General features: G+C 47.3%; 1 protein-coding gene across 2 annotated transcripts in view; it reads right to left on the minus strand.

The window, feature by feature from the left end:
- Chchd6 (coiled-coil-helix-coiled-coil-helix domain containing 6) overlaps window positions 1–23,863 on the minus strand; it is a 200,680-nt gene that overhangs the window by 17,200 nt on the left and 159,617 nt on the right. Inside the window, exons 6-7 of one of the 2 annotated variants that reach the window (XM_028781751.1) lie at window positions 18,993–19,063; window positions 5,670–5,795 (exon numbers count right to left, since the gene is read on the minus strand). In XM_028781751.1, the coding sequence (XP_028637584.1) occupies window positions 5,670–5,795; window positions 18,993–19,063 (197 nt within the window). The remainder of the gene's footprint in view (window positions 1–5,669; window positions 5,796–18,992; window positions 19,064–23,863) is intronic. The other variant, XM_028781752.1, reaches the window with a different exon arrangement.

Raw genomic sequence — 23,863 nt, forward strand, 5'->3', positions numbered from 1 at the left:
TGTTTTTGCACAGTACACCATAGCAGGAGTTGGTGGTGGCTGAGAAGCAAAGAGACAGGAGTAGTCTGGGATCTCCATATTAAGCGCATGTCTCTAGAAACCTGACTTCCTTTCACTAGGTTTCACCTCTTAAAGGTTCCGCCTTCTTCCATTAGCGTCAGATGGACTAGGCCTTCAAGACATGAACCTGTGGAGGACACTGTCCATCCAAGCTATAACAGCATGTCTCACTATCTTCCCACCCAAGCATAATAATTCAGAGCAAAGGAACCATGAACACGCCTTATCCTAGGATAGGAAGCCATGAGAAAGGGATGTGAAGGTGGGTGGCCTGGCTGCAGGTTGTGGGGATGCTATTCCCAGAGAGGAGAGTCTGGTCCTGAATGAGAGAAGCAAAGAGCGCTGGGTGGTTGTCCAGAGGCATGGACTGCTGGGTTGGGAAAGGCTTGAACGACCACATTGCAGGGATCAAATGAACACATGCTCCATGGGAGCAGCCAAGACCTTTCCCTGGATGGCTTTCCCAGCATTTCCTGTCACCTCATCCAAAGTGGAAGCAGAAACCTTGCCTTCTCCCACCTCAACCAACACGGTGCTTCTGCCTTTCAAAACTCATGGTCACGCTGGTAATTCAGTGAGAGCATGTTAAGATCTGCTTCTGCTCATCACCTTCGTACAATTTAAAAAATTCTATAAGATTAATTTCTGCTACTTAAGAACATTTAAATGCAGTTTTGTTCACTTTTATCATGTGAAAAGTGTCATACATTTTACATCCATGACTCACTTTAAACTTTGGATTGTGAATACCCTCTTTGCCCTTTGTGTCTTCAGCCTTCTAACCTTTGTTTAAATAGATGTTTACACCAAACGGCACAAGATTTTGAGCAGATGTAGGAAGAATCTCTACGGTAACAACATATGAATGCAAAGCACCTTTCTGTCATGGTGGTTCCTGGCCCTATATGCTAGTCTCTGCAGAACTTTGCTTCACCCTGCAGGGCTGTCCTCATCTCTGAAACACCAACCTGGGGCTTCCACAGAGTTACTATGAAGCTATATCTGCAAATCCCTGGGGTGTCTAGAGTTCAAAGAAACCAAATAATTATGTATCAGGCTGTGTTAGGCCTGATGTCCACTCCCGTGGAGGGCAAGACTCTCAAAGGGTACAAGCTCTGAGAAGTACCATGTCTTAGACAGATGCCCTGCCTCTGCATCCTGCCATGCTGTCTTCCTGTTTCTCGACAACTTGGGGTTGGGGCGCATGCTAAAGACATGTGCAAAACATCCTGTGCACCCTGAGGGGAAAGGTAACTGTGCTCACTGAGGAAACTCAAGGCTGCAGGGCAAAACACTGTTTCTAAAGTGATTCCCAGACTAATGGAACTGTTTCTTGAAAACTATTTTATCTAGAATCTATATAACCACTTTTCTGGTCTTCATTCTAAAAATCTATGTTTCTAATCCATGGGTAACATACTGAGTCAAGGAAACAATGTAAAGGACAAAAGGAGGGGACCACAGGACATGTGTTCCCAGACTCAACTTCCAGTAGAGCCTGAAAACATGCTTTGCGACAGTAACACAGTACCCGGAAGACCGCCAACACTGTCTGTCAGGACTAATGACCCCAGAGGCAACCATCATTAGCCAGTTCACTAATTAGGGTCTGTTTGCTGAGTTAATGGGAAGGGCAATCACTTGTTAATTTAAGTAAAACTCCCAGGCATTTCTGACAACCATCATCACAGAACACTGGAAGGCATTCCAGTGAAATTCAGAGAGCTAGTCTGACAATACAAAAGTATTCACAAACTCTCTGAGGAATCTGCTGTAGGAATACCTTCCTCATAGGCCTTCCTCAGTTATAGGGAAGTGTGCCCCTGGATCCCTAGGGACTACTAGCACCACAGAAAGAAGAATTGCTCCAAAATGCCACCAGGGAATGGCGAGAGCTGATGCTAGGCTATGTGTCCATGTGTGCAGGAGGGTGGTGTACAGTGTATCTCTGTGTGATATTTTGACTTGGCTTTTGTGCTAAAGATAAAATAGCAGTTGATTGTGATTACATTACATACAACTTAAAAACCATGAACTGTGAAGAAATCTTGTCATTGGAAGGGATTTCAGTTATTGCTAAAACAATGCCTATTATTTAGGAAAACATTCTGTAACTCACAAATGTGGGCTATTACAGAATTAGCTTTCACCACCAGTACATAATTTAATTAATCACTTAAGGCTTCCATAGGTTTCACCTGGATCCTAGAAATGGCAGGAAAGGAGGGATGGGGCACAGCCACCACTTCAAAAGGAAGCAGGCCTGGGGAGCAAGTGGAACTAATAGTCTTCTGGGCCTTGAGAAACTGTAGTTCAATTATATAACAGATCAGATGAGGATCTAAGGCTCAAGGTAGGAGGTAACTTTTTGGCATAGTGAGCAGGCCCACTAACAGGACAGGTGTCCAGGCTTGGAGCAAAGCTCCCTGGAGGTCACCTAAGAACTTGATCCTAGAACTTCCCTTCAGATGAAGGATGTAGACTCTTAAAAAGGCAGGAGTCCTGAGCTACAGCGCATCTTGATCAACCGAGGGGCAGCTGTTAAGTCACAGTCCTGGCACAACCACTAGAGCCTTCCTGTGCTCATACCCCTGGCATGTCCACTTGTGCCTGGCCACTGGGTATGTGTGCACTCTTCTGGAAGTTGGAAGGCATGTTAAAATGTGAGGCCCTGAGTTAGTGAAGCCACAGGTCATAGAACAACATTTCCTTCCGGAAGGACTCATGCTCTCTACAATTCAAAGCCTAGGCCCCAGAAAGAAGGCAATTGCTCACACAGGAAAAAGAAGTAGGTCTTTTCAATCTTCAGGGTCCCTAAGGCAACTCAGAAGCCAACCTAGATTTAGTGGCTTTCCCTGGGGGACTTTACCGGGCAAGTGATTAATATGTTGGCTATAACACACTCACTTGGCAGCTGATCTAACTCTAGGGTGCACAGTGGCCACTTGGGAATTTCCAGGCAGTGCATGTTCTGAGGTCTCTGGTTTTGCAGAATGCTGGACTCTGTAACACATGTGATTCTAAGCAGACTAGTTTATAGCCTGATATGAGCCCATGGGCTAGCCTAGCCAGGCTATGAAGCAGTGTGTGTGTGTGTGTGTGTGTGTGTGTGTGTGTGTGTGTGGGTTATGAAGGCTACTGAGGGAGGCTTTCAGGCAGCAGGGCACAGCAAAGGCCTTGAACCAGCTCTACTCTCTAAGCCACACATGACCAGACTCTCTGGACCCTCACACAAGCTGACCACTAGCATCTACAAGATGGAAATTTACATTTCCATCTACAAGATGGAAATTTACATTTCCAAGGTAGGCCCTGAATCCTGCCTCTATCCTGTTCCTCCACTGGATAACCCAGAACAGGAAAGCAAAGAAAACTTCAATTTCCTCATCATGAGAATGGGGAAAGGACATCTCCTTGGTGTAGATAGGTTTAATGCTTCATAAGACAAAGGTGGGTCTTATTAATCTGTTCCTGGGCTATCTCAACCAGATCTCTTGACAAATGCAGAAGAACTAGGACTATACGCTGGAGTTTTCATGGGTTCCATTTCACCTGGGCATCACCTTAGAGCCTGCAATCTCTGGGCTGGGTATACACTGAAGAGAAGGAGGGGAAAACCAGGCAAGCCAAAATGATCTGTAGTTGGGCAGACTGAGTTAGTAGTCAGGGCAGAAGAGTGTGAAGTCAGAGTTCCCTAGCTCCTAACCCATAGCTAGGACTCAAAGGGCATACAGGGAAAGCACAAGAGCCCTATGGTCTGTCCTTCTAACTAGGATTGTAAGCAACAAGACAGCATTCCTGGGACCAGAGACTGGCCCAGAAGACTGAGAGTCAGCTTGACAGACCAAGGTTGGCTTCATCAGCAGATCTGTGTGCTGGGACCAGAGGGAAGTAAAAGAACATCTGCAATGGAATTAAAGCTTAAAGAACATTTACTGATAACTAGGTAATCCTGTCTCTTTATGGGAAGGGAAGATGGGCAGTCCTGCAGGGCTGAGGCCAGGCAGAGCTCCAGGTGTTGGGCAGGACAAAGATTCATACAATCCAATGTTATTGCTGTACCAAAGCTACTACCAAGGGAACAGGAACATACTATGTCTTGTGAGGCTTCCTGATGACCTTGGCTGGGCCAAGGAGGCTATAAGGAGAAGGCTGTCAGGCAGTAGGAAGAGGATCCTTGAGCCAAGACAGTCCTCATTCTCTGTACTCCAGGCTGTGGGGCTCTTGGGAAAGAAACAAGGAGGGCATATACTCAGAGGGACTTGAGCAAGAATGAAATGGAGACAAAAACGATTTCCTATCTGCCTTCTAAAGGAGATGAAGACTCATATCACGAATCTAAGAAGGAACATAGGATGGACTCGGCCCTCACCACAGCTCTTGGGAGCTACTGAGAGTATGGTGGGTGGAACGTTTGGTCCAGGAAGTGGCACTAGATGTATGGCCTTGTTGGAGGAAGTGTGTCACTGTGCAGGTGGGTTTTGAGACCCTTCTCCTTGCTGCCTGGATGCCAGACATCTCCTGGTTCCCTTTGGAACAAGATATAGAACTCTTAGCTCCTTCTCTAGCAGCATGCTTGCCTGAACACAGTCATGCTTCCTGTTTTGATAATAATGGACCTCTGAACCTGTAAGCAAGCCTCAATTAAATGTTGTCTTTTATAAGAGTTGCCTTGGTCATGGTGTGTCTTCATAGCAATGGAAACTTTAAGATAGAGGTCAAGTGTTAGAGATAATACAACTGGGGCTGAGAGGAGCCACTATGGGAGACACCAACAGTATTTGAGTTCTCTGCTTCAAAGCCCATGGGCTTCTGCATAGAGCTGGCTTCCTCCTAGAAAACAGAACAAATGCTAGGAGAAAGTACAGAAGGTCTTCATGGGCAGGAGGATGATCAGAGGACCATGCTTCTTCCCGTGTCTACCACCCCCTCCATCCACTGAACTGTGCTCAAGAACACAGTTTATGCAGTCTGAAGAACATGCCATTACTGCTACATCCAGCAGAGAACAGGCACAACACACTCTAGAGGGGTCAAGTTGCCCCAGTAGATGCTGGGTTGGCTTCAGGAGACTGGTTTGAGAGAAGTTGTACAGGGTGAGACAGCAGCAGGAACACATGGGTCTGTTGAACACCCCCCACACCCCCAATCTCTCCTTTCCTCCATCAGGAATGCATGAGTCTATTGAACAAACATCACCTCCCCATCTCCCCCCTTCTCCCCCATCCCCTGCCCCATCTCATCTTTCCTTCTCCAGCTAGGACACCAATAGCCTGACAGCCTCAGTCTCTATCTACAGTCCTAGAAGGTTCTCCCTCACCATCCAGCCTGCAGCTACGGAGTGATAACATAAGTTGATGGCCAGGGACTTGGCCAAGAGCTGTCTGAACAAAGGCACGTCGTAGATGGTGGTTTTCAGGCTTGGACAACTCCCAGGCTCATCAGTGACTTATCTGAAGTATGAAGGAATAGTGGTCAACAAGTTGCTAGAAGGTGGAGTATGAGGAGTAACAAGATATGAAATTACAAACATCAGTCCCCAGGCTGGATTGAGTCCACCTAGAGTGCCACTCATGGAATGGACACTCAGTCTTAATCCTAGGCCCAACCTGAACTTATGTGGAGTTGAACATGCAGGAAGCTTATGCCAATGGCCAGTGGAGTCAGCTGAGGAGTCAGCAGGCATCAGTTTTCCAAGGGGAGTCTGGTGGGTGTGGCATTGTTGACAGCACAGTCTGTGGATGAAGGAGATGGTGCTTACAACACAGTGGCAGTGAGAGGTGAGGACTCCAGTGAGACATGCGCCTCCCGAGGGCTGAGGGGAAACCAAGGCAGGGGAATATGACAGTTCCTGTCACCTAACTGTTAGGGCCGAATCTTTCTGTACTGTAGAGCCGCAGACAGGGAAAGAGGAAGCTTGTGAGGATCACCTAAGCCGTCCTTATGGATGCTCTTTGCTAACTTCCAGGCCAAGAAGATAGGAGATGGAAGGGGTAAGGATGGTCACTGGTGAGTCAACCTTTACAGGTGGGTGCTCCAAGAATGACCTACATCTGTGTTTAGAATAGTTGGTCTACACTAAGGGAGCCAGACAATGTCAGCTCTTGGAAGGTGAAACCCTCACATGGCCTAGAGATAAGATTTTTTTGCTATGGTTTAGACTACACCTGGGACACTTGTCTGAATCTCCAGTTGTTTTAAGCCATCTTTCTGTGACATCCACCCTGTTCTCCTGAGAACTAGAGATGTCAGGACCAGAGACAAGGCTCTCCTGCCTCCAGCCCAGCAGGCCTTTGGGAATCTGGCAGGCGAGAGCCCAGCAGCTAGCACTGGGTAAGCAGCATTCACTGACAGACCCAGCACTGAGGGGATTCTCCACTGACACTTTATTACCCACTTGCCAGCCCAATACTTCCTAGAGAAGCAGCATGTGCACACCACAGGGCTGCATCGGATGGCTTGGCTCCTCCCAAGTCAGGAGCAGATGCAGCCTCAGCTAAGCTTTCCCCAAAGATTAGGAATGGGGAGGTGACACAACACAGGAAAATAATCTAACAGCAACATTGCTAAGCAGTCACCTCTCTACTGATTAAAAAAGGAGAAAAAAAAATTGGACTGTAATACCATTTAATCCCCAGAAGCTAATCTAAATGTAACACTCAGAAGAAAACAAAAGTGGCACAAAGAGATGCGCCAGCCCTGCCTTCAGGGAGACTGGCTTTATTCCCAAAGTGAGCCCATTAATAGAGCTGGGAATGAAATGCCAGTTCTGTCTTTGTAAGGGGAGGGGATTACCAAACTGTTGTTTCTAAGCTCAGTTTTAAGTCACGGATCTCTGAACATCAAGAAAGCCTGGGGCTGAGGCAGCCCTTCCCATAAACCTAAGGCCAGTGCTTCCAAACCCACCCAGTGGGTGTTGGCTGGACAAGCATGAGCTCCAGACCATTGGAACACACAGACTGTAGAGAACATGTCACCCCATGGTCCTCAGACCTACTCCTCTCCCTGTAACACAGGAGGTAACAGTGCACAAATGGCCTGGTCAGGTGTCCCTGTCCTCCAGAGCTCCATGGCACCTATCCACCTTCCTCCTGCATCACTGCTACACAAAGCCCATTGTGACTCTGACTGTGTAGCCCTGGTCACTATCTCCCACACTGTCCTACTTTGTTTCTTCCATGGCATTTTGTATCATTCATTAGCATAGTCTTACCCTCCCTTCCCCATATTGTCCTCTCTTTAATGTGTGTGTGTGTGTGTGTGTTCCTTCATACACTTTGTATCTGTCTCATTCACTGCGAACTGTCTGCTTTGCTGCCTGGGAGGGGGCGGCTAGGGTCTTGTCATTTTCTGTACCTGGAACACTGCAGCCTGTGGCTGCAGGATGGGTGAGTCATTCCAGCTGGCAGTGCTGAGTCCTGTCTCTGCTTTCGACACTGTCACTTCGTCCTCCCCAAGGCTGCCAGTTATCTTTCTAAAGCACAAAACCAATCCTATCAATTCCTCACTTAAAAGCTTTTTTTATGACTTGCCGCAGCCTGCAGAACAAGTTCCAATGGCTCTTGTGCACTGCTGGCCTTGTGTCCAGAACCAGCCTCAACTCCTGGCTTTGTGCAGGAGAATACCTTTGGCACCCCAGGTCTGCCTTTCTGATATCTCACCAGAACCTTCCTGTAGGTTCCACGCACCCTGTCACCTGAGCACAGAACTGCCTGGCCATCTCTCTGGGGCTGCCTGGTGAACTTGGGACTCAGATGCCCCACTGTGATCGGCTCATGGCACCACCCAATAGCTCAGGCAGAGACTAATGTGCCATGGTCTCTGTTCCAGGAGAGCCTTACCACATTCCATAGCTCCCATTGCTCGCTCCCAAGAAGCCTCTGTGTCCCTGAGAGTCCCTTGAGTGCTTGGCATGTTTGGGGCTACAAAGATGAAGGGAACAAAGCTCCTCCAAGCAAGAAGCCTGTACTCTGCAGACTAGACTGTGGTGACTAGGCATGGGTAAAAAGCCACACTAAGGGGGAGTAGAGGTCCCCAACCTTTGGGCACCGTGAAGATAGGGCTCTATAGTATGGGGTCAAGGGGTTGCCAAGATGCCTTTACAGAGATCGGTCAAGACAAAAGCAGTGAGGTCTGCCTGGGGAGAGGGTATGCACAGGCAGAGCTGCCTGATATCAGAGGCAGCAAGGACCACATCTCATCCTCAGCTGAGGAAGGAGGCCTGTACCAGGTCAGAGATCACACCACTCAGTCTCATGTTTAGGAGAAAGAATGATGAGAACATTCTTTCTGTAAGGGGAGGAAGCTTCCAGACAAATACACAGGACCCCCCAGCTTCCTTCTGTCAATGGTAGGCCCAGGCACCAGAACACAGGCCTTAGGTTAGTCCCAGATATCCCCAAAATAAAATACTTGAAAGCTCTTCCTGGGAGATAGATTTTGATGGTTCACCAGGAGAGTAGAGACAGAGGACAACACGGGCCACACTCTGAGTACACACCACACTATTTCTCCTTAAACACTCTGGTAGAAGACAAAGGTTCACGGCAAGTCAGGAAGTTCTTTCCTAGACCTCACTTGAGCTTTCATAGCTGTAGTTCATGTCTCTGGCCTTGCTGCTTCTCAGATAAGGTTTGCTTCTCTGAGGAGTGCCAGTGAGCCTGCTGCCAGTTTCTTTTCAAGCCATAGTCTATACCTCCCTTTCCTGTTAGGCATGTAGTCCTTCCCTGGAGGGCCTTTCAATGTCTTCACCCAGGGCCTGCAGGGCTTAGTTAGGACTTGGTTAGGACTCATCACTTAGGGTGACAGGACAGAGCAGGGAACACAAAACTGCTGGCAATTCTTGCATTTGTCTCACTTGTCCCTAGCCCAGCACTCTTAGAAGCTGACCTCGGGGGCCTGAGATCTTCAGAGCATTGGAAAGTCTCCTTGTAGTCTGTAACGCCTGCACTCCAATCAGCTTGTCTGTGTCTCAGGAGTCCCCAGAGGTTGTTTTTTTTTTTTTTCCTGATAAAATCCACAAACAGGGTCTAGGTCCAAGGGAGAACAGGTTAGCCTTTGTCATAGCTGTTGCTGCTTGGTAAGAAGAAAGCAGTCCTAATCTCAATTTCCCCCACCCCACAATTCCCTTTAGTAATAATCTTCCTAATTTCAATTATACAAGTTACCCACAAATGCACACTGTTTAAAAGTGAGCACTTCAGATAATGCCATCGTCCCATTTGGCCTTGTCAAAAAAACCTAAGCTCCCCTGAAGTCAGTACCAGTCTCCACCTGGAGGGTGGCTTTTCCCTGCCTCTCTGTATCATGCACCCACACCCCCGAGAGGAGAACATCAGGTGTCATGTGGCATTTGGGCATATAGATACAATACCCAGTGTCTCTCTTCTATGCTTGCCTGCCCCTGTGGCTTCCTCTGTGGTGGTCCTTGCTGAGGTCTCAAACCCAGGAACCTTTGCTCCACCCCTCTCTTCTGCCCAGCCCAGGCTGTAGGCATTTTTATTAAACAATCAGGGATAACTTGTGGGGCAAGTGGCTCACCCTCTGTGGCATCTGTTATTCCACAGTCAATAGTTGTAGAGCCTTCTATCAGCTTCAGTGAGCTGCTCTGGTGTTTTATACCTATAAACAACTGCAATGTTCCATCCATTGCTGCTTGTATCCAGAGTACCTCTAGGGCAGGGCTCTTCAAGGACAGCTGCCAGGTACCAGCCTCCCCTCCCTGGCCCTTGTGGCTCCAGATTCAGTTGTGACCATACTCTGTATATCAAGGGCAAGTGTGCTTGCTAATATGTAAGCTAGCACTAATATTGCATACTCTATGTGCATTGCTAGAGGCTTAACAAGCACATCCCAATGCTGTCTAAACAATCTGCAGAAATGAGTCTCAGTAGTTTGTAGTGGTTTGCTACTATATATGCTGCTATATATTTTAATGCTAAATTCTGTACCCAAAGATCTGGTTGCTCCAAGACAAGGAGATCCTCCTATAAACCAGCTTTTGTTATGTAAACCTTGCCCCACAAGTTATCCCTGATTGTTTAATAAAAATGCCTACAGCCTGGGCTGGGCAGAAGAGAGGGGTGGAGCAAAGGTTCCTGGGTTTGAGACCTCAGCAAGGACCACCACAGAGGAAGAAGACCAAGAGGAGGGAGAGATAAGTCACCCTGGAGTAGCATGGATTGTGAGCACATGGCCATAAGGGCCAGCCTGTGGAGTAGGAGCAGCCCAGGCAGAACAAGGCAAAAGATATCTCAAGGTTATTAACGGCCAAAATAGCAGACAGGGTTGATATCTGTCTAGCTCTAGTGCTTTTAAGGCTTATTATAAACATAAAGGTTTGTTTCTTTTATTTGGGTACTAATAATCTATGTGGGGTAAACTCTCCCCCAAAATAATATTAACCACAATAGTAGTTCTGATATGTCACAGGCCATATCTTAAGCAGTACACAAGTGTGATCTGCATAAGCACCTGACTGACCTCAAAGTCTTTGCCCTGGGGAGACCCTGCTTCCTGTGGCAGAGGCTTCCATGGAACAGTATGTTTTCTCTCCCGACTCTACCTATTACCCTGGGACAATGGCTGCCTTACCTACCCTCCTGGTGCACTTCTACCATGCCATGTTTTAGGCTGGATGGTGGGGACATAGCATGCTACTGAATGAACTCTGGATAACAGGATGGCAAACAGAAAAGGAGCTTAAGCAAGTATGATCTAGACAGAAACGGGAGGACATGCTACACAGACAGCAGGATATGTAAGAACACATAACCCAATAGTGTTTGTTCTGAATGTGGGAGCCAAACAGTTTCATACTTGCAATTCCAACAACTGAATTCATCTGACCCAGGGGCGGCAAATGTGTTTCAGCTCAAAAGCTTATCCAACTGCTGCTTCTGGGCACAGGAGAGCAATGCTGAAAGTAGCCTGGAACCACATGCAGGTTCAGTGAGAGGGTACTGGTCCACTTGTGATAATGTACCCCACTGCTGATTGGAGCAAGTGAGCATTCAACCATTTACTCCCAAACACCATGCTATGGAAATCAATTCCTTTCCCCAAGAGACGCCATCTTGCAGTGGCATGGGAGTAGTATCTTGCCAATGAGCCTGCAGCTGAGAAAACCCCAAGCACACACACGTGTGTCTTACCTTCTCCTCTTCTCTCTTTTCTCCCCTTACCCTCACTCAGACAACACTGAGGCATCCAGCCATCCTGTGTATTAGTAATTTGACCCCAGTCTTAGGTAAAGTAGGGAGAATCAAGTGGAGAATAATGGAGACTTGCCTCCGTGCCACCCCCCAAAGTGGGTCTCTGTAAGAATTTGCACAGGAGCCGGGCGGTGGTGGCGCACGCCTTTAATCCCAGCACTTGGGAGGCAGAGGCAGGCGGATTTCTGAGTTCGAGGCCAGCCTGGTCTACAGAGTGAGTTCCAGGACAGCCAGGGCTACACAGAGAAACCCTGTCTCAAAAAACAAAACAAACAAACAAACAAACAAAAAAAAAGAATTTGCACAGGAAAACACCAGACTTGTCTCAGTTTCTATACCAGGACACTGTATTTGAGAGGCCAACTAACCTGCCATAGCTGCCTTGTCTGCCACATGGATACAACCTCTGCCTTAGGATGGAAAAAAGGTGGCAGACAGGGTGTCACAAAGCACCTGTGTCATGGTGTCCATCCACTGGATGTGCTGAATCACCTCTGATGGGAATTGAGCCACTGGCATCCCTTGAGTTCAGATAGAGCTATATGCTACCTGGATTAAGAATGTTGAATGAATGCTGCTTTGTGTTCAAATCAATGTACACTATCTTAATAAGTCAACTGTCATCAGCTCATTAAGTAGATGCAAACTGAAGGACTCAGGTGGGTCACCCAACACAGTTTGTGTAGTAAATCTTATCTTCCAGGGAAGGTGGCAGCTCAAACCAGCAAGTTGCAAGGGACATTAATCAGGGATCCTTGGATCAAAGTCCTAGGAGCACAATGACTCAGTTTCAGGAAATAGTTAATAACTCTCTTCCTCCTGGCTTGATTGTTCTATATTCTCTAAAGCTGGCTCTTTGTTGTCTAGGAGGACAGCACATGCTTCCTGACAATGAGAAGCCAAAGGAGGCTATGAATGAATCCCATGGGAAGAGGACTGAAGGTTGTCATAAAAAATAAATGTTGCACAATAAATGCAGGATGTTCCCTGGGGTCTTAATCTCTTCCTTCAAAAAATGAGAGCAATCCGGTCCACAGTGCTTGAGTGAGGTGGAAGGGCATACACACTGGGTATTCATATCTACACCAACAACTCAATCCTTCCAAAACAAGAGTTCCCAAACCATGACTGTTGGCCTCATCAGAAAGAGTCCTCCACTGACCTGGGGGGCCATAGTCATCAGGATCTTGACTCAGGCTTCTGGATATAATGGGAGATTTCTACGACCAACCCCACTGGAGCAGCTTTGCCAAAGTTACATTAAAATTTTCTGTTTTTTGAACTTGCTGGCTGAGTCCAGCCATTTCTCAGAGGCTGTCAGCTCTGCCTCAGCAGCAGTGGAGTAGCAGAGGGAGACCTCCATTCCCTGGCCATAAAAGCCAGTCTTTGCAGGTGTCTAAGTACCAAGGAAACCAGGATGAGCAGGCCAGGACCTAAGGAAGGACCATGCCAAGGTGGCTGTGCATTCTTGGGTCACTTTCCCCACCACAGCATCTCTATTAGCTCATGGCTTCAGTGAAGGCCTGGAGGTCAGTAGGATGATCTCACAGGAATGCAAAGAAATAGCATTCCTTGGGAGGCTGCCACATAGCTAGCTCAAGGCCCAGGAGTCTAGGTGGGAGGCTACAAACTTAGTTTTTATCTTCTTTTAAAACAATTATAAATTCCTGAGCCACTTAAAGTAAGAGGCTAAGAAGCTCATGTAAAGGCTCGAGAAAGCGTGTTTCCAGAAGGTTCTCATGATTAGAGAAACTGGAACCATGGTTAAGAGTTTTAAGAAGGAAACATTCTGGAGAGCCACACCATGGGATAGGGTGACTCAGCTAACTGTCAGGAAGACTATTGGAGCTAGTCAGCTGAGTCCCTGAGAATAAGATGGCCTGTTTCATCTGAGTGGCCACCAAGGACATCTCTGAAAAGAAAACATCACTGAAGCCTTTACAGTGCCTGACAGGCAGCTGAGAACCACCAGGGACACGAAGAAAGATCTATGATGGAGAAGGGCAGCAGGAGTGATTGATCCAGCCCACTAAAAGAGAAATCCAACTGTTTCTCCTCAATGAGGTAAGGAAAATGTGCCTGGAGGGCAGGAGATCCTTGGTGTTCCCATAGCCCTACGATTAACATCAGTAGGAAACCATAACAAGCCAATCCAGGAAGGATGATAAATGGTCCAGACTCTTCAGGAAAGAGATGTGAGTCACCCCTCTAGGTAAAGAACCAAGTAGCAACAGCAGTGAGCAAACAACTTTACCCAGTGGATGTGCATGTCCACTGCAGAATTCCCTTTTAACTGCACACAAAGTCTAGCCCTCTCCTTTCTCTGACTAGCTATCCCTGGTACTTAGAGCACATTCCTCTCTTACCTACTCCACATTCCCTCTACCCTCAGCAGGCAGATCTTGGTTCTTTACCTAGAGGAGTGACTCACATCTCTTTCTTAAAGGGTCTGGACCATTTATCATCCTTCCTGGATTGGCTTGTTGTGGTTTCCTACTGACCTTAATCATACGGCAATGGGAACACTAAGAAGTAGCCTAAGGATCTCCAGCCCTCCAGGTGTATTTTCCTTACCTCCATTGAGGAGAAACAGTTGGATTTTTCTTTTAGTGGGCTGGATCACAGTTGGGAAGGACACCAGGAGCCCAAGTGACCAGGGAAATCCTGACTTCTACTTCAGTGGGATGATTGTACCTTCTGGCAGAAACACTCCTGCCCTGGAATCAAGAATTCTTCCCCAGAGGAACAAATGGTTGCAGGAATAAGAATCAGGGAGATGAATTCAATACTTGATTCATTTCCCCCTTTCCCCATCCTATCCATGGTGATGGTGTTATCCACATTTAGGCAAGTCTTCCCTCTTCAGGTAGACCTCCACTCAAAGAAAATACACAGAGGTGTCTTCCAGGTGACTTCAAATCCAGTGAAGAGTAACCATGGAGGGCTACCAAAACAGACCATATACTGGATCATAAATCAGGCTTCCAAGCAACTTAATTCTCCTGTTCTCAAGTCACTAATTAGCAAATTAAACTAGAGAGCAATCATACCAAAAGTAGAAAATCCTCCAATGTTTGGAAAATCATCAATACATTTCTTCAAGAGAAGAAATCAGAATTAAATATTTAAAAAATTGAATTAAATTGTAATGAAAATACATCAGCTCAGAACTTAAATGCTGTAGCAAAGCTGTATGTTCAAGAGAAAATTTACAGGCATGACCACAGATCAAAGAAAGGAAATAAAGCTGGGTGAGGTAAACTCATTCACTGCTTATCCACAGTGAGCTGTTCTGTACAAATGTGTTGTTAGCAACATCATGTGAACAAACAGTAGTAGAGCAGCCTTTTAACACTTAAGTCAGCCAAATCACACGATGCAAACCTAGATGACATGTGTTAATCACTTGGTGTAGCCCTTTGATGCAACTGAGACACAGCATCTATGAGATGGCAGCAGCCACTGTCCAAGTCATAGAGCATGCTACCTTACGGCTGATTTTTCCTTTGTAAAGTAGAATGAGCACACATTAAAATGATGACCAACAGTTGCCTTGTATGCCAAGCACTAAACCAGCAGCACCACCACTTGTGATCACCAAGCATGGTGTGCTGTACACAGATGCCTGTGCTGTTATCTCACAAGACTGGCTGCTCGGAGGTCTGTGTGCACGGATGTGCAATGCTGTAGAAGTTAGGTGTTCAGCCCCACTGTGCTCCTCTGCACTACTGCCCATGTGGTCCAAGGTTGTTTGAGGAGTTGCTAAATAGCACATGGATATACTCTGCATTCTTAACAACAAAACTAAAATAGGCCATGTGACGGCAGCGCAGCCTCTGCTTACTTCTTGGGACTTCATCGACATTCCCTTCCTGCTCATCACTCTGGCTATGCGGGGCATCCTTTAGTTCCCCAAGTGAACTACAAGCCTTCTTGCCTCAGGGCTTTTGCACATGCTGAGACTAGCTGCCCCTTCCTTCCTCTGGCAGCTCTTCATCTCATAGGAGTCAGTGCAAATGTCATTTCCTCTGCAAATGCAGCCTAGGCCAGGTTCCTCGGCTGGATACTTCTAACCTGTGCACCGTAACTCACAGGACTATTAGACCACTGAGAACATCTGTTGGGAAATTGCTTTCTCTGCAATTCAGTTTAAGAAACTGTTTTTCATATCTCAAATGTCACTAGGCTTTTCCTGGCAGAGAAAGAAGCTGTCCTGTTCCTAGCTAGAACCTTGGTTCTAGCATACTATGAAGAATAGGAGCCATGCCACACGTGGTAAATGAATGAACGAAAACATGGACAGAGTTTACCATCTAAGTAATCATTTGGTTTACTCAGAGCTGTTAGCGATGCTCCACTGTCTTGGAAGGAAACTCCCACCATTTCTGCCACTAGCAGCTGGCATTCATTTCTGTGACATTTACAATGCAATTTGCAATCATTTGCTAATCCGAAAAATCTCACAAACATTTTTTCCTTTGATATTTAAGGAAAATACTTTCTAACTTTGCACTGTTTACTACATGAGGGAAAAGACAGTGTTCTGGAAACTCTATTCATCAAATCTTTCTCTACCAAGCAAGTGCTGTGAAGTGACTCAATGGCTGCCATTATCAAAATCTCTTAGTACTGGTGGAGCTGAGACTCACAGATGGTTCAGGCAGAACATCCATTTCTTGAACACAGTCCTAAAGGCTGGATACCCATGTGGCCCAAGGGCCGGCAGCTCCTGGGTACTAAGGCCCATAGCCCTGCTTCCTGGGCAGTGCCTTCTCTCTGTGTCTTCTCAGGATGGGAAGGACAAGGCATCTTCCTAGCATCCCTTTCACATGAACACTGATCCCACTGACAAGGACTCAATACTTATGACCAGATCATCTCTCAGAGATCCAGCTGGGTTCCTGAAGACTGCTGACTCAGCCTCTGGCCAAAACCCATGCTGCTACCACCATCAGCAGCTGACACTATCCTAGGCTTCCCTTCTGTATGGAGTCTGTGTGCCACCATGTAGCCTAGTACAAAGTGTGTCCTATTTGGAGACGAGGAAATGGAGACCTCACTGATTGGAGTGACTTGCTAGTAAGTGCAGGGCTGAGGTCTGAGTCAGTCTGTCAGGCCTAGTAGCCTAAGGCCCCAACCACCTACTCCAGGTTCAGAGAGTTCTTAGAAAGAGTAGAGGGGCCAGAGAGATGTTCAAAGGTTAAGATCATGTTCTTGAAGAGGACCTGAGTTTGGTTCCTGGCACCCATGTGGGGTGACTAACAGTCATTTCATACACAGACAGACAGACACACACACACATTTTTATTTCTTATGTACATTGGTGCTTTGCCTACATGTATGTCTGTATGAGGATGCCAGATCCCCCAGAATCAGAGTTACAGAAGGCTGTAAGCTGCCATGTGGGTGCTGAGAATTGAACACGGGTGAGCAGTCAGCTCTTAACCACTAAGACATCTCTCTAGCACTCCTCTTCTAAAAGCATTTATTATTTTTAATATGGTTTTTGTGTAATATGTCTATGTATGAGCATGTGTATGACATACCCATATTAAAAATAATAAAATAGATCTTTAAAGAAAGAAAGACAGCAGAGACAAAGATGTAAGACAGAGCTCTAAAACAGTCTGAGTATGCTTTAGGCCCAGTCCTCTTACACATCCACTGTGTAAGTCAGATCCACTTAACAGAGGGAAAAGGACATGTCTACTTGACTTATGGATTCAGAAGCTTTAGAATATGGTCACTTGATACTGAAGCTTTGGGCCTGTGGCAGCACAAGACATGATTCAGGGAACTTGTGGTAGGGGAGGCCTGCTTACCTCACAGCAGCTGGAAAGCAAGGAGCAGGAGATGAAGGCCAATATGACCTTCAAGGCTATGCCTCTAATGGTCTGACTCCCTTTTTAGACGGTGTCTTCTAATGGCTTTACCATCTCACAGCAGCACCATGGCTGGGGACCATGTCTGTAATTCTGGTGACTTTGGGTGGGTGTGACATGTAAGATACAAACTATTCCAATCAACTGTGATCTCCAGCAGAGGGTCTTTGATGCCTTTTCCAGATCCTTCTAGCCGTGTGCACACTAGCAGCAGTAATAGCATACTAGAGAACCAAACTGAAGGTGGGCAAAGCACTACTATTCAATATAGGCTCAGCAAGAAACAGTGGCCATCCAGGCGTGCTACACACAAGACCATTCTTTCACCTCATAAAAACCATATTGGTCCATTTCTACCTTGTCTTCAGAGGTCAAGAGGATGCAAAGGTGGTCAGTGACAATGAAGTCAGGCTCACAAAGGCAGGTGGCAGGGCACCAGGTATTTAAGGGTGAAGCAGCTTTACTTTCCTGCCAATGGAGAGGCCCCTCATATGGTCAGGGGTTGCACTGCCACAGTGGTTGTCACCTGGCTCCCCATCCTCCTTCCCAATCTGACATGAGGCTTTCACAATCATGAAGCTAAGGCTCAGGAAATCTATGAAATAGGTCCTGTTGTCCCTCCATGAAGGCAAGGACACCTGCAGACAGATGACACACCTAAATGTCCTCTGTCATTCACGAGACATGTAATATTCTGGCTCATGGGGATGGTAGGAAAGGGCAACATCTCCAGGGCTGTGTATCCATCCCTTTCCTGTCTTCTTCCACCTTATGGGAGCCCTCCCACACTGTAGACTACCATTGTCTTTCTAGGACTTAAGTTTCAAGACTGTTGTTTTCTGTTCCTTCCTTGGTGCTGCTTATCAGCATCCCCTAGCTACAAGTGTTTCACAACGTGGGAACAAAAGGAAGCCTGTTCCTTATGCCACCCCACATACCTTCAGGTCTGTTCTGACTGCACATCAGTTCTACCCTATTCTCCTGGCTCTCTGCATGGTTCACAATTATCTACAGCATTTTCTTTCACAAGTACTTTGTCACCTCTTAGCTATGCACCCTCCTTTGACACCTTCTTCTCATGGTGCCAGATCCAACCATTTTGTACCATGATAGGCTTTTCTGGTGACTCACCTAACTTGCTGGGAGAGACTGCCAAGGGAGCAGAAGGGGTTGATAGTTCATCAGAGAATCCCAGTCTCCTGGCACACAGACCATCTTCACACTTAAGGTTTTCCTTTCCCAGGGATCTACACCCCGAAATGATTCATGAAAAAGCCCACGCCTCCCTGCTTCTGACAACCTGATTCAGTGTTCATGGACAGCAGCACAGGAGCATGGCAGATGGGGCTAAGTACTGCCACATGAGTCTCTGGCCCCTCTGAGCCTTTTTCATTTGGGAGCACAGCATGAGTGTCCAGAGCATGAGGAGCACTGTGTGTTCAGCAGGAGCAGGAGGCCCCGACAGGGGACATGCTTACACTCTCACCCCATTCCCCACTCCTCATAAAGCAAAGGGCCAGGGCTGAACTCCAGATCCCTTGGAACCTGTTCACTGCCCCTCACCTAGCAAGATAACAAAGCAGCTGCTGCTTCAGAAAAAGGCAGTGGCTGCAGCCCACTGCAACACACCAAGGAGCTGAGGAGAGCTGTGTGCTAATCTGGGTAATTACTGATGGCCAATGGCTACCTTCAGCCCAACTGAGGGGGCTCATGAACAGATGGCTGTCTTGTTATTAGAGAAATTTGCCATCAGGCAGGTGGCAGCAGGTTTCAAGCCACACATGGGGATTTCTACAAATGCAGGCAAGTTTACAAAGAACAATAAGCAGATTCTTACTTTATTGTGCTCTCTGCTTTTGAAGCCGCCTCATGGAATTGTTGGGAAGACAGTTTATACAGCTCAGCATTCTACAAAGAGAAAACACAAAACTGGTTACCAAAGGTTAACACCTCCTTCTAGAAGCTTGTGGGACACAACCACTAGAACTAGACAGATGCGAATATCTTAACTGGTATCAGCACAGCCTAGGTCCTAGTTCCCACAGCAGGCTGATCACTGTGATGGAATCCCAGAAAAGTGACTGCTGAAGGCAAACCATAATAACTTTTAGTTCAGGGAGTGGCAAGCTGTAGGCTACAGGCCAAATCTGCTAGCCACCTTGCTTGTAAATAAAGTTTCATGGCTACACACACCCATGTCTCCAGCTGCTTGTATGCTGCAGGATCAGTGGAATGGCTGTGGTGGAGCCTGCATGGTCTGCAAAGCCTGAAACATTTATTATTTGTAAAGAAGAAGGTGCTGACATTGCTCTATTCCCATCCCTACTGGCCAAGTGGACCGTGCTGCCTAAAGAGGCCAAGTGACAAGCCAAAGTCATACAGTGAGGAGCAATGTCAGGACTACCCAGTGTCTTGACTCCTAGACTGGAGCATGCTCTGTTGCTTCCCATGATACACTGTGGGAGGTTCTAAAGGTATGTACCTATTCTTCCTAATGTTACCCATTACACATATACCTACAGAGTCAGGTTGGAAGGGAAAACCTAGGAACAAGAACATGCCAGCTGTGTTTGATCCTGATGTTACATTGTGATTTTCAGTAAGTTGCTTAACTTGTCAGTCACTTCTGGTCACACAGGCCTAGTCTAGCACTTTCCTTTTTCTCTAAAGCTGACATCTTTATTTGCTCCCAGAAAAGACTGAAACTGACATCCTTTCAGCCTCAGGATGTAGCACTCCAGGTGGGAGTACCCAGACCCATGCAGTTGGTCAGGCATAGAGTGAGGGGAAGGCCACACCTGGAGGCTAAGACAGGGTGGGTGGGTCAAGGGGCCCCTGTACAGAAGTGTAGGGAAAGTGGTCAGATGTCTTGAGTGGGGTATGAAGCCAGTTGCTTGTGCAGTGTGCCAACGTCAGGTCCTTTGCACAGAGATATATTCACTTCTGAGAAGGGACTCTCTGTGTTTCAGATGAGCAAATAGCTTCAGGTTCATTAGTCCTTGCAACAAGCTGATGGGACAGTGAAAGGACTGTGGACTCGTAAGTCTGTGCCTCCTTGCACGTTTATCAGGCTCGGCCTGGCTCTTCCTACCTGCTGAAGAAAAGCAACAAGCTAGTCCCTGGATGGACAGGGAAAGAGCAGTCTGAATACAGGTTGCCAGGAGAGCACATTCTGTGGTGTGGAGCCCAATTAGATCTATAGGGAAGGGAACTAAGGCAGAGGACTTCCTCCAGGGGACTATAGGTGTGAACGCAGGTCTGGGCTGGAATCAGGCTCCACATTTACCTGCTCTCTGAGATTTCCACTGTCTACAGTCTCAGGCAGGCTTGATGGGAGGTCAGCATGAAAAGGAGACTCTTGCAGGAGAGCTTAGGATCACAAAGTTCCTGGTAGGGAGGCTCAGGACCTAGAAGGTGGAGCAGATCATGTAGCTTATCCCTTCTAGTTTCCTCTCTCCACACCAGGGAGCCTCCTCTAAGGTGTGCCAACAACTCCAGCACACAACAGGCATGAAATAAACACAGCTTCCTCACAGCCTGGCAGTGGAAGATCTATACTAATGTCACACTCAGGAAGCTTTCTGCGTCTCCTCTGGAGTCCTTGCACTCACATCCCTGCTTCAGAATGGTGTGACATTCCCTGATATTGCTGTCCTGGCTGAGGAAAAAGGCAGAGGCACCCTGATCAGTCTCTCCTAATTCCTCTGGTACATGTTCTTTTGTGATCTACTTGGGATCACTGGGATTCTGGTAGAGTCTCCTGAGGATGTGGCCTGGCCAATGGGCCCACAGTATGACAGAACTTTGGTGTGTGCTGGCCACAGTCTGTGGGTAAACCACTTACTTCCTCCAAGCTTTGATTTCTTAACTGCAGAGTGAGAGAAAAGCACAGATCTCCCCCAACCCACACAGCACTGTAGAGCTTCTGAAGCCAAAAAGAACCTTGTGTTCTTTCCGCAGAAGCTGGTCTTTCTTCCCCATAAGAAACCTACCCAACTCTTGAGTTTCTTTTCTTCTCTATGTGTTCACAGGGTCAGATCATAGACTTCCAGGCCCAGTCACCTGCTGAGTCCTTCTCAAGGAAAGGACTCAAAGGCTGAGATGGGGCCCATGTACTGTGGTCAGGCAGAAGAGGCTTAGAGCTATACTCTGTATGGTAGTCAATATGCATCTGTCCCAAGGGACATGGAGCCAATCATGTGGTCAGTAGGATTTGTCATAGGAAGTGTACACAGGCCAACAAGTGGTTACAGTCATCCCCCCTCCCCTGCCTCTGTAGCTTCCTCTATTTTCCTCATGATGACTCAGTGAAAATCCCCCACTGGTCCCGTCCTGACTGTTTGTGCAGACCATGGCAGTGGGCTTTGTAACAACTCCTGGCCCAGAAGCACAGGAGAGGTCTCTAAGCCACAACAAGGGTACACTTGTTCATATGCCCCTGGTTCTCCAGCCTTCCTCACTAAGGACAAGGGTCCTGCAGATTACAACTTGTCATAATTGTGGGCTTCTTGAGGACTGGCCAACTTATCCATCCTGAGAACACTATGTATGGGGATGGGGTCCAAGTCAAGTGGAGCCTGTGCCCTGGCCATATGGGGTGCTCGGATACCACCATGTCACAATTACAAATGGGCATGAGGCCAGTAGTTTGAGCTGTAGGGGTACCTACCAGGGCAGCCTGCAAACTTGATCAGACTGTCTTCTTGGGAGCTGATACCTGAAGTGAACCCAACCAAAGCATTTCTCTGGCTCCCTCACTGCCTCTGGTGGTTCTAACAATGGAGTACATGGCCTAGTTCATGGTAGACTAGCACTCAACTTTACAGCACAATTTTTGTCACATCAATATTTTCAAAAGTGAAAGCAGGCCAGGGGTTATAGTGAGTGGCAAGCTTGCTAGGGCTTGTATCCTAGCCCCACCCATCTCCTTTCTACCTCTGGATGAGGTTATGGTACACTTATGAGCACCTTGTGGGCAAGTACTTTAATTAGAGGACATTCTGTGAGGCACATTGTGAGTAGGCACTCTGTGAAAGAACACACTGAGCGAGCACATCCTGTGAAGGAGTACCTTGTGAGGGAGCACAGTCGGGGTGAGGGCTCTGTGAGTAAGCCCTCTGCACCTCAACTCAAGCAGCTCCCACCATGTCCTCTAGTCCAATAAATTTTCCTACTGTTGGAAACAGTGCTGAGAAGAATGAGTGCTTACCTGCAGCTCTGTGTGTGAATGAGCATATTTACGGAGAACATTCTGGAAGTTAGGGAGGGTCTTGGGACAAAGACTATATTTATTTCTAATGAACTGTAAAGGATGAGGAGATATGAGCCAAACAAGGAGGAGGCCTCATGAAGACAGAAAACAATATGTGGGTGTCCAAAGGGCAGTGTGTGTACAGGAGGGAAGCAGGGACTGCCAAACAGTGGGATTGAGTGCAGGAAGGGCTAAGACACAGTGGGTGCAGTCAGTTCAACTTTAGGTTCAGAGCCTGAGTTCCAGTGAGGGGTGAATAAAACCCTGGCTTTGTTTGTTTTGTGTTTTTGAAACAAGGTTTTGCTCTGTAGCCCAGGCTAATCTGGAACTCATTATGCAGACAAGGCTGGACTGAGAGTCATAGTGCTCTTCCTATCTCAGCCTCCTGAGTGCTGAAATTACTGTCCTCAGGTACTCGCCTGTCTTGTCAAGTGAGGGAATAGCAGGGCAGTCCTATTTTTAAGACTGGCCGCTGTGGACAATGGAGCCCTGTCTTCCTGGAGGGGTCATCAGCACTGGAGGGTCCTGGACCACTCAGGGCCTGGGAGCTACAGTTACCACAGAAGCTCTCGAGCTTTCTGACTGCTCTCTGGTGGGTCTGCATTGTTGGCACATCATCTGTGCCCACCATCATGTGCTGATAGTTTTGGAGACTTTTCTTCCCATAGAGTCCTCAGGTTCCCACTTCTGGAATGCCTTTTCCTCTGCTCTAGACAGCTGCCCCTCCTCCGCCGCCTGCAGCTGCTTCTTGAGCACATCTGAAGGCAGAAGACCTGATCTCCATTAATTAAATCTGCCATTAAAAATTAAATAACGTGAGTAAGAAGGTGTGAGCATTATCTCTGTGGGTTTCAAAAGTCGCAGTGTTTCTTCAATTACTTCCCAAGCAGTTTTCATATTTCATACTGTCTGATTTCTCCAAGGGCCTGGATTTGCAAGATCAAAAGAGAGTGTGAGGGTGAGAGAAGCAAGGCGGGAAGGTGGGAAGGCGGGAAGGCGGGAAGGGGAGCATGGCATCAAAACATGTCGTGGGCAGGAGAGATCGACCCGATGCTCCCAGGCAGAGCTAGGAGAAGCAGCAGAATGGGAGGCTGTAGGGCACAGAGTCGGCAGCAAGTCTATCAAGTACAGGTCAGGGTGAGGCCCATGTGTCCATGGATATGACAATGGATATAGAAACAAGAGCATATCCTATATGCCTGGAAAAGAGCTGCTCCTGGCCCAGAACCCTCAACACAGACATCTAGGCCAAAAGCATTCATGAATGATCTACTAAGGGAAAGACAGCAGGGCTGGGTGTCATGGAGACCCAGCTTGAGAAGAGTCACATTAGAGAGAACTCAGCTGATGCCACTATGGAGAAACTGTTCAGGGCCATGTAGGAATCAGAGGGAGGCTACTGGTGCTCAGGTCAGGACCTTTCCTCCTAGTGTGTGTCATGGGAAAGACTTGCATTG

Source organism: Grammomys surdaster, unplaced genomic scaffold, assembly GCF_004785775.1.
Source record: "Grammomys surdaster isolate TR1022 unplaced genomic scaffold, NIH_TR_1.0 531, whole genome shotgun sequence".
Classification (NCBI taxonomy): Eukaryota; Metazoa; Chordata; class Mammalia; order Rodentia; family Muridae; genus Grammomys; species Grammomys surdaster.